Here is a 17,646-nt window from a genome sequence, read left to right on the forward strand (position 1 = left end):
CCGCACCTGGCAATAAAGGGTGCCCTGGGGCTGGGGCCTAATGACCATGGGATTCTGTTCCTGAAAGACCCCATAGAGAGGGGCAGGAAAATAGTGGGGTATTTCCATCAAAGCATGGAAAGCGTGGTCACCCCCGAGAGCAGTGCAAGCAGGAGCAGCACCCTGTCAGCTAGCACTTTCTCCCTCCCTCAATACACTAAAGCCATGTGTACAGAACCATCTCTCCTGACACAGGTCACAACTCAAGAAACTGACAAGAGAGACCCTCAGTAGAAATTTCTGTGATACACTGTCTCACAGACCCTGTCAAGAACATGGACACAGATGCACCGGGATATTGGGCACAAAAGTCCGCAGATTGGCCAGAACTAGCCAAGATGGTTCAGCACTATCTTTCCTGTCTACCAACCAGTGTGTCTTCTCAATGGCAGGGGATATCGTAAGGCCTCATCATTCCAGGCTGTCACCAGACTTGATGGAAAATTTGGTGTTTCTGAAAATCAATCTGATTTTTCTGGGCTTTCCAGAATTTACATACAAAAGGCAAGATGACTGAAAGCACCTTGGAAGTCTTGCTACTACTATGTCTACCTGCCATGCCCCAGATGTACCACCTAGGAGTGTTGCACTCTGCCTGTTTGTCATGTCCTAGATATATCATCTCAGAGGTCTTACTGCTACTATGTCTACCTGCCATGCCCCAGATGTACCACCTTAGGAGTGTTGCACTCTGCCTGTTTGTCATGTCCTAGATATATCATCTCAGAGGTCTTACTGCTACTATCTTACCTGCCATGCCCCAGATGTACCACCTTAGGAGTGTTGCCACGCTGCCCATTTGTCATGTCCTAGATATATCATCTCAGAGGTCTTACTGCTACTATGTCTACCTGCCATGCCCCAGATGTACCACCTTAGGAGTGTTGCACTCTGCCTGTTTGTCATGTCCTAGATATATCATCTCAGAGGTCTTACTGCTACTATCTTACCTGCCATGCCCCAGAAGTACCACCTTAGGAGTGTTGCACTCTGCCTGTTTGTCATGTCCTAGATATATCATCTCAGAGGTCTTACTGCTACTATCTTACCTGCCATGCCCCAGATGTATCACCTTAGGAGTGTTGCACTCTGCCTGTTTGTCATGTCCTAGATATATCATCTCAGAGGTCTTACTGCTACTATGTCTACCTGCCATGCCCCAGATGTACCACCTTAGGAGCGTTGCACTCTGCCTGTTTGTCATGTCCTAGAAATATTATCTCAGAAGTCTTAATGCTATTATGTCTAAATGCCATGCCCCAGATGTACCACCTTAGGAGTGTTGCCACTCTGCCCATTTGTCATGTCCTAGATATATCATCTCAGAGGTCTTACTGCTACTATGTTAACCTGCCATGCCCCAGACTTTAGGGGTCTTAGTGCTGCCCCAGATGTCCCACCTTGGATATCTTGCTGCTACTCTGCCTCTCTGCCATGCCTATGATGTAGCACTGTGGGAATGTTCTTGCCTCCATGTTGTTTGCTGTTTGGATCCCAGTCTAGTTCTCCTGCAATACTTATTTTTTTTGTTTTACTGGGGTGTTTTTTCCCAAAATAAAAATAGAAAAATAAATATAGTCTTCTCCTCCTACCCCACCTTTTTTCTGGTTTTCCAACTAACTACTTTGTGCTTCCCCTGTACAGTCCCAGCCTAGTTCTCCCATCCTGCTTCTTTCTTGATTATGCTGTGGTGTTTTGTTTCCTAAATAAAAATATTTAAAAAACCCCATAATTTTCTTCTTACACTATACCTTTTTGAAGGTTTTCTGTCTTGCTGTCTAAGCCTTTTTGTTGTTTGCAATTATCCATGTTTGATGCTTTGGGCATTTTGACACTTTTATACTGTTTGCAAATGACTAAACTGTATGCATTGGGAGTTTTGACAGTTTGCGCTGCTTGTGATTGACCACACTCTAACCTTTGAAGGGTTTGACACTGTTGTGCTGTTTGCGATTGATAACACTCTACTTCTTGGGGGTTTTGACATCTTCTTGCTGATTACGATTGACCGCATTCTGTGCCCTAGGGGTTTTGGCACCTTTATTCTGTTTTTGATTGCCCAACTCTATGCCTTGGGGTTTTTGATACCTTTGTGCTCTTTGGAATTGACTATGTTTCGTACCTTGGGGGTTTATATACCTTTGTGCTATTTTTTTTATTTACTGCATTATACATCTTAGGGGTATGCTGCCATTGTGCTGTTTGTGATTTCCTAATCTATGTCTTGGCAATCAGCACTCATCAGCATGTATTAGCTTTACATTTACCACAGTAACCCATAACTGATTTAATGAACCATTAGCAGTTTCACTGTACCAGTTGTATGTATTTAACATGTGCATGGCTCAATATTTTCTTTTTGGCAAAAGCATATGCTACTGATATGATTAACCAGGTAGCTATGTCTCTAATTGGGACAGATACCCCACATTGCTGCAGAATGCTATGCACCAGATAGGGGCCCATGCTCTGCTCTCCAGTGGAAAGAAGGGCATCTGAGCAGCTGATAATGAAGGAGGCATCCATCCCAGCCTCTCCCAGGATGGAGAGTGAGGCAATCCCATGTTCTGAAGAGAAATCAGACATGAAAGGTGGAGAAACATGCACGCACCAAGCACTGACCCTCTGTTCACCCCATCTGGGGGGAGAAGGGATTGTATCTGTGCTTGGGCCTCTGGGTTAGCTATTGGGTTAATCAATATTTCCCTGATGAAGACACCCACTAGTTGGAGCTCTCTGCATCATGTCACAAAGTCCTCTGGAGGGGACCCAAAGGAGAAGCCATTGTTGATACCTTAGGGTACTTCCATCTCTGCTCTGGTTCTCTTGTTGTTTTCTTTTTCCAAATCTCTTTCCCTATGGTCTTGTCGACTCCTGTTCCTGCCCTGGCAATCCATTGCTTTGCACACTTGCAGCAGTACTACTTGGGCTCTTCATGCCACTCCTGTTATTGCTATGCCCTTCCTGGTGGCTTGGGCTTTCGATGTCATTCTTTCTCCCACCTCACACTTCAAGGTACACTTTGGTCTTTTTCGTCCAATCTTCTTGCTGCATTGCTCTACTGGTAACATTTCTGTTTTTAATCATCAGTGCCACAGCTGCAGCTGCTGCCTCAAGCTTACTCTGCTTCAGCTGTCTTTGAGTTTCTTTCCAAGTCCCCTTCCCTACAATACTTGCCAACTCTTAGTCTTGCCCTGGCCATCTGATGCTTTACAGAGACCTTACCCACTCAGTTATCTTTAATGGTTTTATGTGCTGTTAGACATTTTCTTCAAACTCCAGTCCCTTATGGGTTTTTTTTTATTATTGGTCTCATTTGTTATTTAACCTTTGACAGATTAATCCACAGCTAAAGGTAGAAGCAGCAGAAGTGCAGCTTCCAAAACCAGGACCCTGCACCTTCATTATTACTGCTTCTCAGGTGATGGAGGCAGTATTTACAAAAACTGATTCAGAAGAAAAGTCATGTCCTTTATTCCCTGAATCACAGGGTATTAAACAGCAAGCGGCTAAAGAGCATTTGGTGCCTCTAATCAGTAGCATCTTAGTCTCCAGTGAAGACCAATTTCAAGCCTGAACAGCTAGCTCCTTCACCTAATGATGCCATACAGAAATTACATCAGGCCTCCTTCAGGGATTTCCCCTGGCTTTTCCCTGCCTAAGGCTTTCTACTAATTTGGATTCTTGGGATGTTTTTGACACTCTGGGTGACTTCTTGTGCCCCTCATGATGCTTTGAGGCCTTCAACTCTTTCAGTTGCTTTTACCCTCTATCACTGCCTTGGGGGAATTTTTTCTCTTTTAGTGCTTTATTCCTCCTTCATGTTGTTTTGAGCTGTTCATGCTACACTTAGCACCGCTTTGCCTCTCTCATACAGCCTTGGGGGGATTAATGCTACTGTTGTTGGTATCCTTTGCCCTAGTTTTGGAGCCTTGGGGTGTTCTGGCCACTCCTGCTGTTGCTTTCCTCCTCTGAAGGTATCTTGGAGAGCTCCTGCCATTGCTGGTAATGTTTTGCTCCATTACATGTCCTTGGGCTCCTCATGCCACTTTTGGTGCCACGTTGAGATGGTCGATGTGTTGGCAGTGCCTTCACCCTTCTGATGATGTTTGCCTGCCAGTTTTATTAGAAATTATTAGAAAATCCCAATTTAGTATCCCAAATTAGGCTGCATTGCTTGAATGAATGAACACATAATGAACAAATGAATGAACAAATAAAACCAAACATTTTTTTTTATTTGAAATGAACCAAAGAAATGACTTCAACCTACAAAACAAATGAATGAACCAAAATGAATGTTTTGACTCTGCACATGTCTACCATGTAGTTCAGAATATTTGTATAAATCATGCACAAAAATAAGTGTATTTGTGTCTGTTGGGGGTTTTAATTTAAAAGTGAAGCCGTTATGTTTTCTTCTTTTTCTGTTTACTTTTTTACGATCCTTTCTAAGAATGGTGCTACCTTACAGAGGCTGTGTCACTATTCATTTCAAGTGTAAAGATGAGAACAGAGTGATCCAGTCCCTCACGCTATTTCCTATCATACGCTCCCTGTATTGTATTTGCTATTGCATTGTGTCAGCGCCATTATCAGAGACCCAATTTTTTTCTCTCTAGTAGATAATAATGTGTTGCTTGGTACCTCAAGAGAAGCAATGCAATGACCTTGGCGTCAAGCTTAGTTTGCTGTTATGCTCTGGGGCTCTGGCTCATTTCCTGAATTTATTTTGTGGGTTTTTTTTCTGCCTGCCTTCACCAGTATTTACCTGAAGTTTCATTTGATGTTACGTATTTCATTCAGAGCACTGAACAAGAAGTTTAGCACTACAGATAAGCAGATAGGAATACATGGGAAATGATGTGCAAATTATAAATTGATAGGAAAATAAAACAGTCATTGCATTGCTCTCCATAGTAACAGAGTAAATGACGCAAATGGTCGATGCAGTCTAGCCAGTAAGGGGAGTAAATGCTGCTCTGTGCAGGTTACCCCATCACAGATTTTGGATTCACCCTGCTCTAGTTTTTTAAACAATAAAACTGTCATTAGCTTTAACAACGTTGGGGGTGTGTGGGAGGGAGGGGATAGGCCCCAGTAGCGTTAATGTCCGCTACCTGCCTCTTAATCCTGCGGCCCTGCCTTTCTGCCTCTCCCACAGAGTTTTTAGCTCAGAGCGGAGCAGTTCCCAGGAAGTTCAGTGCTAGGTCACCCTGTAAATTATCCCATAGAGAGGAGCTGCTGGAAGTTAGCGCCAGCACATCATGTCTGGTTCACTTCTTCCAAACCAAACACGTCTGAGTGCCAGTGGTTTTTTTTAAATTATATTACACAGTCTTCTTGGTAGGAGTCCTGGCTTTGGCTTTGGATTGTCCCTTGACATTGCTTGACCTTCGCCTGCTTTGACCACTGCCTGCTCATTGTCTTGCTTGACCTCTGCCTGCCCAGACCCTCTGCCTGAAGCACGGCACTGAACAAACTCCGCCTGCCTCGGACCACAGCCTGCCCCGACCTCTACGCCTACTGACCGCGCTTCTCGCCATGCTGGCCTGTAGCACCCTCCATCTCCGCAGGGGCCCGCGCCTAAGTCCAGCCGGCCCCGGCGGCACCCGAGGGCTCAAGCTAAGGGGAACGAGCGCTGGTACAGGTGAAGCTCCAGCCGGGCCCTCTGCCTCCTCCGACTCCGCCTGCCGATGGTGGGGAGCTGCGGGGCTCCTCCCTGTGGGTTGCGCCAACTCCACCTGGGACCAAGGTACCCCCATAGCAAGGTCCCGACTGATATGAGGGGATAGAAAACCAAATAAACCATAAAGCGAGTGATATACAGAAATACAGTCTTATCAGAAACCCGTTAAACGTACTGAGGCGTCCCTGCATTTTAATGAGTTTCCAATAAAGTTGCTTTTTGTCTTTGTAGCTCCCACAACTTAAGGAATAAGCATTACCTTTCTCTAAAGGTTTGGTATTCAGTCACAAAAGCTTAGGGGCTCTGCTGCAGGTTGAAAGATTTGCCTGTTCTGGAAAGTATTTATTAAGATGGAGACACTAGGAGAACATAAATCTGCCTCTGTCCCTCTCTCTCTCTCTCTGATTCTGCATTGCGCTTATCCTAATCCCTCTACCCTGGGATCACAGACCACTGAGCCCACGGAATGGAAAGGGGCTCAGAGTATTTCCGGGAATCAGCGCCCCCGCTTTTTAATCCGGCATAGACAGGTCCTTTGGGGCTGTGCAAGTGGCGTGATGGAGGAGGTCTGGCTGGCCTGACCGGGCTCCCCGGGCTTTATTTATTTATAACCGAGATCCCCCGTCGTCCAGGAAGACCCTCTCCCTGCCCGAGGTTTGTTTTCAGCCTCCGTGCTGGTTAATGCTCTGGAAGGGTCTCGGCCTGATTAAAGGGTAAACTGTTAATTAAAAGGCAACCTTGGAAGCCGTTTCCTGAGCTGCGCGGCGCGGCGCCCTGAAAGCATGTGCTGAGGTGCCTGGGCCTCTCCACAAACGCGCTCCTTTCTCGTCCATTTCCTTTCTCGTCCACTTAAATCGCAGCAAAGCTGAACGCAGGGCTGCCCACCGCAAGTATTAACTCTGCACTGATTTCCTCTCCTTTTCCGTTTCAGGGTCTGTACCAGTACAGCAGGAGTCCAGCCAAAGGTTTGCTATTCCTATTTCCATTTTTGAGACACAGATATGAATTGGGCCTTGCAGCGTGTAGCGTCAGCAGAGGGCAGGGGGAGTAAAGTCGCTCCACGTGTGTCGTTCCTTGGTCTGAAATCCAGCCTTTCGCTTTTCTAATCACGGATTTTGCTCCATAAATTCCTCAGTATCACCACTTGCCATCTGAGCTTTTGAAATATTGCTTGGTGTGAATGGGGGCAGTTTTCCTTTACACAACATTTACCCTGAATGGGGGAGATTGGCAGTGAGTGGAGAGTGGGCCTTCTCGGCAGCGGCGCCTGCCATGTGGAACGCGCCGTTCCAGCAACTTTGAGATTAATGGAGTGAACCAAGGGATGTAAATCAGCGTTCAAATCATTCCTGAAATTATGCCCTAATATGTAAAATCCTGCGCCTTAGTTCAACAGCTTATATTTGACTTTTGTTATGTTGTGACTTCTTTTTTGCTGGTTTTTATTTTATGTCTGTGCTAATATTGTACTCTAGAGCTTGCGTGCCGCGATGCCGGGCCGCAGAGACCCGCAGTCAGCCTTACTCACCTCCCCCGAGCCGGCCGCGTCCCTGCTCTGATCGCAGCCCTGTGGAGCCGCTACTGCCACTTCCGCCCGGATTTAAGGCGGCCCCAAGTGCTCACTGAGGGCTATTTAAGGGCGGCCCTTGCTGCCAGACCCTCGCCTCAGGAACCCGTCGGCTGTTTTGAGTAGTGAGTTGCTCTGCGTTCCTGCTCCTGGCTCCGTGTCCTTGCTCCTGGTGTTGCGTTCCTGCTCCTGGCTCCGTATCCTTGCTCCTGGTCTTGCGTTCCTGCTCCTGGCTCCGTGTCCTTGCTCCTGGTGTTGCGTTCCTGCTCCTGGCTCCGTGTCCTTGCTCCTGCTCCGTGTTCCTACTCCTGGTTCCGTGTCCTTGCTCCTGGATCAGTGTCCTTACTCCTGGTCTTCGGTTCCTGCTCCTGACTCCTCGCTCCCACTCCTTGCACTGACTCCCTGGCTTGTCTGCTGCCTGCTCTGACCATCTCCCTGCATCCTGGACTCCGCCCTGACCTCTGGCCTCCGCTTGGACTCATCTGTTTGCTGCCTGTCCTGATTTTGGGCCCATCTTCCAGACTCCGCTTCGCCTCTCGTCATCCTTGGATTCGTTGCCAGGAGACCCTGCGCCTAAGCCCGGCCGGCTCAACCTGCGGGGAACGAGGGCTGGTATTGGTGAAGGTCCAGTTGGGTCCCTGCATCACCCAGAACAACCTACCGACGACGAGGACCTGCAGGGGCGCCTCCTTCTGCAGGTGGCGTCAACCTCGTCTCGACCCAAGGGTCCACCCTGCAACACTTGCGCGTGTAGCAGTTAAGAAATTTTAATAACTACAAATGCATAATTATTTTCAGGAGTGCGTACCCCAAAACTGGAGGGCAAGCCATTCAATAGGAAGAAATAAGCTCCTCCCAGCAATGCACAGGACGGAGGAATAAAGAGCACTTAACTCCTACAAGGGTTCATGGAAGGAGGGGGGGAGGGGTTCACTGGTTTCAGAGGATGGTGGAATAGCTGGTGAGATGGGCCAGGAGTGAGGAGGGTGTGAGGGTCTCATACTGCAGAGCAAGACAGTAAAATCAAACGTTGATTTCCCCTCTGTGATTCTTAACTGCCTGCCCAAGGGCAAATCTGAGCATAGGAACAACTGCCATGCCCTACAGGTTACCCCCATGTTTCTATCAAGTGTACTTACTGCCGCTCCATGCAGGTTACCCCCCATGTTTCTGTTAAGGGTAGTAACTGCCGCTCCATGCAGGTTACCCCAATGTTTCTGTTAAGGGCAGTAACTGCCGCTCCATGCAGGTTACCCCAATGTTTCTGTTAAGGGCAGTAACTGCCGCTCCGTGCAGGTTACCCCCATGTTTCTGTCAAGTGTACTTACTGCCGCTCCATGCAGGTTACCCCAATGTTTCTGTTAAGGGCAGTAACTGCCGCTCCATGCAGGTTACCCCAATGTTTCTGTTAAGGGTAGTAACTGCCGCTCCATGCAGGTTACCCCCATGTTTCTGTTAAGGGTAGTAACTGCCGCTACATGCAGGTTACCCCCATGTTTCTGTCAAGTGTACTTACTGCCGCTCCATGCAGGTTACCCCAATGTTTCTGTTAAGGGCAGTAACTGCCGCTCCATGCAGGTTACCCCCATGTTTCTGTTAAGGGTAGTAACTGCCGCTCCATGCAGGTTACCCCAATGTTTCTGTTAAGGGCAGTAACTGCCGCTCCATGCAGGTTACCCCCATGTTTCTGTTAAGGGTAGTAACTGGTGCTCCATGCAGGTTACCCCAATGTTTCTGTTAAGGGCAGTAACTGCCGCTCCATGCAGGTTACCCCATGTTTCTGTTAAGGGTAGTAACTGCCGCTCCATGCAGGTTACCCCCATGTTTCTGTTAAGGGCAGTAACTGCCGCTCCGAGCAGGTTACCCCCATGTTTCTGTCAACTGTACTTACTGCCGCTACATGCAGGTTACCCCCATGTTTCTGTTAAGGGTAGTAACTGCCGCTCCATGCAGGTTACCCCCATGTTTCTGTTAAGGGCAGTAACTGCCGCTCCGAGCAGGTTACCCCCATGTTTCTGTCAAGTGTACTTACTGCCGCTACATGCAGGTTACCCCCATGTTTCTGTTAAGGGTAGTAACTGCCGCTCCGAGCAGATTACCCCCATGTTTCTGTCAAGTGTACTTACTGCCGCTACATGCAGGTTACCCCCATTTTTCTGTTAAGGGCAGTAACTGCCGCTCCATGCAGGTTACCCCCATGTTTCTGTTAAGGGCAGTAACGGCCACTCCCTACAGGTTACCCCCATGTTTCTGTCAAGTGTACTTACTGCCGCTCCATGCAGGTTACCCCAATGTTTCTGTTAAGGGCAGTAACTGCCGCTCCATGCAGGTTACCCCCATGTTTCTGTTAAGGGTAGTAACTGGCGCTCCATGCAAGTTACCCCAATGTTTCTGTTAAGGGCAGTAACTGCCGCTCCATGCAGGTTACCCCATGTTTCTGTTAAGGGTAGTAACTGCCGCTCCATGCAGGTTACCCCCATGTTTCTGTTAAGGGCAGTAACTGCCGCTCCGAGCAGGTTACCCCCATGTTTCTGTTAAGGGCAGTAACTGCCGCTCCATGCAGGTTACCCCCATGTTTCTGTTAAGGGCAGTAACTGCCGCTCCATGCAGGTTACCCCCATGTTTCTGTTAAGGGCAGTAACTGCCGCTCCATGCAGGTTACCCCCATGTTTCTGTTAAGGGCAGTAACTGCCGCTCCATGCAGGTTACCCCCATGTTTCTGTTAAGGGTAGTAACTGCCGCTCCGTGCAGGTTACCTCCATGTTTCTGTTAAGGGTATTAACTGCCGCTCCGTGCAGGTTACCCCCATGTTTCTGTTAAGGGTAGTAACTGCCGCTCCGTGCAGGTTACCCCCATGTTTCTGTTAAGGGTATTAACTGCCGCTCCGTGCAGGTTACCTCCATGTTTCTCTTAAGGGTAGTAACTGCCGCTCCGTGCAGGGTACCCCCATGTTTCTGTTAAGGGTAGTAACTGCTGCTCCCTGCAGGTTACCCCCATGTTTCTGTTGAGGGTAGTAACTGCCGCTCCGTGCAGGGTACCCCCATGTTTCTCTTAAGGGTAGTGACAGCTGCTCCATGCAGGTTACCCCCATGTTTCTCTTAAGGGTAGTGACAGCTGCTCCATGCAGGTTATCCCCATGTTTCTGTTAAGGGTAGTAACTGCCACTCCATGCAGGTTGCCCCAGTGTTTCTGTTGAGGGGAGTAACTGCTGCTTTGTGCTGTTACCTCCAAGCCTTATGTTAAGGGTAATAATATTTGCATTCAAAACCAAGCACTGTCAAACGTATAGCAAAATTACCGCTAGCCACATTTTTACAGGATGAGCAGCCTTCTTGATAACTCATACAGTGCTGCCGTTTGAATGTGCTTTGCTTTTTCCCTAATGTCTGCTAATCAGTACCCCTGACAGTAATAGTTAGGGACCGGACATTTCCCCCCACCACTGAAATGGAGAACACTGTCGCAGTTGCATCAAATTCATGAAAGCTAACTGGTTGAGGGTAATAATCCCCGTGCTTTTTGTTAGGGGGAGCAGCTGCCGCTCCATGAAGGTTACCCCCTTGCACCCTTTTCTTAATTTCCAAGTCTACCCTTTAGGGTTTCACAGTGTTTATCCCATACCTTTTTTAATTCATTTACTGTTCTTGTCTTCACCACCTCTTCTGGAAGGGCATTCCTGGCATCCACCACCCTCTCTGTGAAGAAATATTTCTTGAGATGGGTTCCGAGCAGTCCCCCCTAGAGTTTCATTTCATGACCCCTAGTTCTACTGCTTGCTTTCCAATGGAGAAGGTTTGTCGAATGTTAATCATTAAAACCTTTTAGGTATCTGAAGATCTGCATCCTATCTCCTCTCCTCCAGGGTGTACATAGTCATATCCTTCAGCCTCTCCTCATAGGTCTTCCGATACAGACTCCAAACCATTTTGGTCTCCCATCTGTGGACTGCCTCCATCCTGTCTCTATCCTTTTTTAGATAAGGACTCCAGAACTGAAACGTAGTACTCCAGGTGAGGCCTCACCAAGGACCTGTACAAGGGGATTATCACCTCCTTTTTCTTACTGGTTATTCCTCTCTCTATGCAGCCCAGCATCCCTCTGGCTTTTGCTATCGCCTCGTCACATTGCTTCGCCATCTTCAGATCACCAGGCACCGTTACCCCAAGGTCCCTCTCTTGGTCTGTGCACATCAGCCTCTCACCCCCCCCCCCCCCCACCCCCATCACATTCAGCTCTTTTGTATTACTGCCCCCAGATGCCTGACTCTGCACTTCTTGGCACTGAATCCCAGCTGCCAGATCTTCGATCGCTCTTCAAGCTTTCTTAAATCACATTTCATTCTCTCTACTCCTTCTGGCGTGTCCAACTCATTAGAAGATCTTAGTATCATCCGCAAATAGCCAAACTGTACCTTCTATCCCTTCACCAGTGTGTCTCATAGTCCTCTATCACCCCGAGGCACCGGTTTATTGACCCCTTCCCCAGCAAACCTTTCAGAAGGGTGGCCTAGGCTCATTTCCTGACTCCTGCCTACAAGCCCAGGAGGTGGGGCCTGTGGGTGCAGGCTCGTTCCCTGGCAGCAATGCACCTGGAGCTCGGCGCAGGGGTCAGAGGAAGGGGGCGGTGGTGGTAGAGATGGTGACAGCAGGAACACGCGGGACAGGTAATGTGCCAGCCCCAAATCTTCGCCGCTTTAGGACCAGGCCTTGTAGGCATGCCCCGCCTCCATTATACCAAATCTCATGCATATTCATTGTGGATATCCTGAAAAGCAGACTTGGTTGTGGCTCTGGAGGACCAGAGTTGGCCACCCTGCTTTTAGTTCATTGAAAACATGATAGGAAGTGTCTGATGTCAGCGGGAGATACTTGTCCTCACCACTATGGTGAGAGCCTGCGTATTTACATTGAGAACATGATAGGAGGCGTCTGATGTCAGCGGGAGATCCTTGTCCTCACCACTATGGTGAGAGCCTACGTATTTACATTGAGAACATGATAGGAGGCGTCTGATGTCAGCGGGAGATACTCGTCCTCACCACTATGGTGAGAGCCTGCGTATTTACATTGAAAACATGATAGGAGGCGTCTGATGTCAGCGGGAGATACTCGTCCTCACCACTATGGTGAGAGCCTGCGTATTTACATTGAAAACATGAAAGGAGGCGTCTGATGTCAGTGGGAGATACTTGTCCTCACCACTATGGTGAGAGGCGTCTAATGTCAGCGGGAGATACTTGTCCTCACCACTATGGTGAGAGCCTGCGTATTTACATTGAAAACATGATAGGAAGTGTCTGATGTCAGCGGGAGATACTTGTCCTCACCACTATGGTGAGAGCCTGCGTATTTACATTGAGAACATGATAGGAGGCGTCTGATGTCAGCGGGAGATCCTTGTCCTCACCACTATGGTGAGAGCCTACGTATTTACATTGAGAACATGATAGGAAGTGTCTGATGTCAGCGGGAGATACTCGTCCTCACCACTATGGTGAGAGCCTGCGTATTTACATTGAAAACATGATAGGAGGCGTCTGATGTCAGCGGGAGATACTCGTCCTCACCACTATGGTGAGAGCCTGCGTATTTACATTGAAAACATGATAGGAGGCGTCTGATGTCAGTGGGAGATACTTGTCCTCACCACTATGGTGAGAGGCGTCTAATGTCAGCGGGAGATACTTGTCCTCACCACTATGGTGAGAGCCTGCGTATTTACATGGAAAACATGATAGGAGGCGTCTGATGTCAGCGGGAGATACTTGTCCTCACCACTATGGTGAGAGCCCGCGTATTTACATTGAAAACATGATAGGAGGCGTCTGATGTCAGCGGGAGATACTTGTCCTCACCACTATGGTGAGAGCCTGCGTATTTACATTGAGAACATGATAGGAGGCGTCTGATGTCAGCGGGAGATACTTGTCCTCACCACTATGGTGAGAGCCTGCGTATTTACATTGAAAACATGATAGGAGGCGTCTGATGTCAGCGGGAGATACTTGTCCTCACCACTATGGTGAGAGCCTGCGTATTTACATTGAGAACATGATAGGAGGCGTCTGATGTCAGCGGGAGATACTTGTCCTCACCACTATGGTGAGAGCCTGCGTATTTACATTGAAAACATGATAGGAGGCGTCTGATGTCAGCGGGAGATACTTGTCCTCACCACTATGGTGAGAGCCTGCGTATTTACATTGAGAACATGATAGGAGGCGTCTGATGTCAGCGGGAGATACTTGTCCTCACCACTATGGTGAGAGCCTGCGTATTTACATTGAAAACATGATAGGAGGCGTCTGATGTCAGCGGGAGATACTTGTCCTCACCACTATGGTGAGAGCCTGCGTATTTACATTGAGAACATGATAGGAAGCGTCTGATGTCAGTGGGAGATACTCGTCCTCACCACTATGGTGAGAGCCTGCGTATTTACATGGAAAACATGATAGGAGGCGTCTGATGTCAGCGGGAGATACTTGTCCTCACCACTATGGTGAGAGCCTGCGTATTTACATTGAGAACATGATAGGAGGCGTCTAATGTCAGCGGGAGATACTTGTCCTCACCACTATGGTGAGAGCCTGCGTATTTACATTGAAAACATGATAGGAGGCGTCTGATGTCAGCGGGAGATACTCGTCCTCACCACTATGGTGAGAGCCTGCGTATTTACATTGAAAACATGATAGGAGGCGTCTGATGTCAGCGGGAGATACTTGTCCTCACCACTATGGTGAGAGCCTGCGTATTTACATTGAAAACATGACAGGAGGCGTCTGATGTCAGCGGGAGATCCTTGTCCTCACCACTATGGTGAGAGCCTGTATATTTACATTGAAAACATGATAGGAGGCGTCTGATGTCAGCGGGAGATACTTGTCCTCACCACTATGGTGAGAGCCTGCGTATTTACATTGAAAACATGACAGGAGGCGTCTGATGTCAGCGGGAGATACTTGTCCTCACCACTATGGTGAGAGCCTGCGTATTTACATTGAAAACATGATAGGAGGCGTCTGATGTCAGCGGGAGATACTTGTCCTCACCACTATGGTGAGAGCCTGCATATTTACATTGAAAACGTGATAGGAGGCGTCTGATGTCAGCGGGAGATACTTGTCCTCACCACTATGGTGAGAGCCTGCGTATTTACATTGAAAACATGATAGGAGGCGTCTGATGTCAGCGGGAGATACTCGTCCTCACCACTATGGTGAGAGCCTGCGTATTTACATTGAAAACATGATAGGAGGCGTCTGATGTCAGCGGGAGATACTCGTCCTCACCACTATGGTGAGAGCCTGCGTATTTACATTGAAAACATGATAGGAGGCGTCTGATGTCAATGGGAGATACTTGTCCTCACCACTATGGTGAGAGCCTGCGTATTTACATTGAAAACATGATAGGAAGTGTCTGATGTCAGCGGGAGATACTTGTCCTCACCACTATGGTGAGAGCCTGCGTATTTACATTGAAAACATGATAGGAGGCGTCTGATGTCAATGGGAGATACTTGTCCTCACCACTATGGTGAGAGCCTGCGTATTTACATTGAAAACATGATAGGAAGTGTCTGATGTCAGCGGGAGATATTCGTCCTCACCACTATGGTGAGAGCCCGCGTATTTACATTGAGAACATGATAGGAAGTGTCTGATCTCAGCTGGAGATACTCGTCCTCACCACTATGGTGAGAGCCCGCATATTTACATTGAAAACATGATAGGAAGCGTCTGATGTCAGCGGGAGATACTCGTCCTCACCACTATGGTGAGTCCTGTGTATTTACATTGAGAACATTATAGGAAGCATCTGATGTCAGCGGGAGATACTCGTCCTCACCACTATGGTGAGAGCCTGCGTATTTACATTGAAAACATGATAGGAAGCGTCTGATGTCAGCGGGAGATCCTTGTCCTCACCACTATGGTGAGAGCCCGCGTATTTACATTGAAAACATGATAGGAGGCGTCTGATGTCAGCGGGAGATACTCGTCCTCACCACTATGGTGAGTCCTGTGTATTTACATTGAGAACATGATAGGAGGCGTCTGATGTCAGCGGGAGATCCTTGTCCTCACCACTATGGTGAGAGCCTGCGTATTTACATTGAGAACATTATAGGAAGCGTCTGATGTCAGCGGGAGATACTTGTCCTCACCACTATGGTGAGAGCCTGCGTATTTACATTGAGAACATTATAGGAAGCGTCTGATGTCAGCGGGAGATACTTGTCCTCACCACTATGGTGAGAGCCTGCGTATTTACATTGAGAACATTATAGGAAGCGTCTGATGTCAGCGGGAGATACTTGTCCTCACCACTATGGTGAGAGCCTGCGTATTTACATTGAGAACATTATAGGAAGCGTCTGATGTCAGCGGGAGATACTTGTCCTCACCACTATGGTGAGAGCCTGCGTATTTACATTGAGAACATTATAGGAAACGTCTGATGTCAGCGGGAGATCCTTGTCCTCACCACTATGGTGAGAGCCTGCGTATTTACATAGAGAACATTATAGGAAGCGTCTGATGTCAGCGGGAGATACTTGTCCTCACCACTATGGTGAGAGCCTGCGTATTTACATTGAGAACATTATAGGAAACGTCTGATGTCAGCGGGAGATCCTTGTCCTCACCACTATGGTGAGAGCCCGCGTATTTACATTGAGAACATTATAGGAAACGTCTGATGTCAGCGGGAGATCCTTGTCCTCACCACTATGGTGAGAGCCCGCGTATTTACATTGAGAACATTATAGGAAGCGTCTGATGTCAGCGGGAGATACTTGTCCTCACCGCTATGGTGAGAGCCCTGCGTATTTACATTGAGAACATTATAGGAAACGTCTGATGTCAGCGGGAGATCCTTGTCCTCACCGCTATGGTGAGAGCCTGCGTATTTACATTGAGAACATGATAGGAAGCGTCTGATGTCAGCGGGAGATACTTGTCCTCACCGCTATGGTGAGAGCCTGCGTATTTAGCCTCTGATGTCAGCGGGAGATCCTTGTCCTCACCACTATGGTGAGAGCCTGCGTATTTAGCCTCTGATGTCAGCGGGAGATCCTTGTCCTCACCACTATGGTGAGAGCCTGCGTATTTACATTGAGAAAATGATAGGAGGCGTCTGATGTCAGCGGGAGATACTTGTCCTCACCACTATGGTGAGAGCCTGCGTATTTACATTGAGAACATGATAAGAGGCGTCTAATGTCAGCGGGAGATACTTGTCCTCACCACTATGGTGAGAGCCTGCGTATTTACATTGAAAACATGATAGGAGGCGTCTGATGTCAATGGGAGATACTTGTCCTCACCACTATGGTGAGAGCCTGCGTATTTACATTGAAAACATGATAGGAGGCGTCTGATGTCAGCGGGAGATACTTGTCCTCACCACTATGGTGAGAGCCTGCGTATTTACATTGAAAACATGATAGGAGGCGTCTGATGTCAATGGGAGATACTTGTCCTCACCACTATGGTGAGAGCCTGCGTATTTACATTGAAAACATGATAGGAGGCGTCTGATGTCAGCGGGAGATACTTGTCCTCACCACTATGGTGAGAGCCTGCGTATTTACATTGAAAACATGATAGGAAGCGTCTGATGTCAGCGGGAGATACTTGTCCTCACCACTATGGTGAGAGCCTGCGTATTTACATTGAAAACATGATAGGAGGCGTCTGATGTCAGCGGGAGATACTTGTCCTCACCACTATGGTGAGAGCCTGCGTATTTACATGGAAAACATGATAGGAGGCGTCTGATGTCAGCGGGAGATACTTGTCCTCACCACTATGGTGAGAGCCTGCGTATTTACATTGAAAACATGATAGGAGGCGTCTGATGTCAATGGGAGATACTTGTCCTCACCACTATGGTGAGAGCCTGCGTATTTACATTGAGAAAATGATAGGAGGCGTCTGATGTCAGCGGGAGATACTTGTCCTCACCACTATGGTGAGAGCCTGCGTATTTACATTGAGAACATGATAGGAGGCGTCTAATGTCAGCGGGAGATACTTGTCCTCACCACTATGGTGAGAGCCTGCGTATTTACATTGAAAACATGATAGGAGGCGTCTGATGTCAGCGGGAGATACTTGTCCTCACCACTATGGTGAGAGCCCGCGTATTTACATTGAGAACATGATAGGAAGCGTCTGATGTCAGCGGGAGATACTTGTCCTCACCACTATGGTGAGAGCCTGCGTATTTACATTGAAAACATGATAGGAGGCGTCTGATGTCAGCGGGAGATACTTGTCCTCACCACTATGGTGAGAGCCTGCGTATTTACATTGAGAACATGATAGGAGGCGTCTGATGTC

The 17,646-nt window shown here is 48.0% G+C and overlaps 1 protein-coding gene across 1 annotated transcript in view; it reads left to right on the plus strand.

Moving 5' to 3' along the window:
* The window catches only part of PIK3C2G (phosphatidylinositol-4-phosphate 3-kinase catalytic subunit type 2 gamma), a 183,699-nt gene that overhangs the window by 65,478 nt on the left and 100,575 nt on the right, over positions 1 to 17,646 (plus strand). The window contains 1 exon segment of the mRNA XM_029597544.1: positions 6,660 to 6,775. Coding sequence (XP_029453404.1) covers positions 6,660 to 6,775 — 116 coding nt within the window.

This window comes from Rhinatrema bivittatum, chromosome 4, assembly GCF_901001135.1.
Source record: "Rhinatrema bivittatum chromosome 4, aRhiBiv1.1, whole genome shotgun sequence".
NCBI lineage: Eukaryota > Metazoa > Chordata > Amphibia > Gymnophiona > Rhinatrematidae > Rhinatrema > Rhinatrema bivittatum.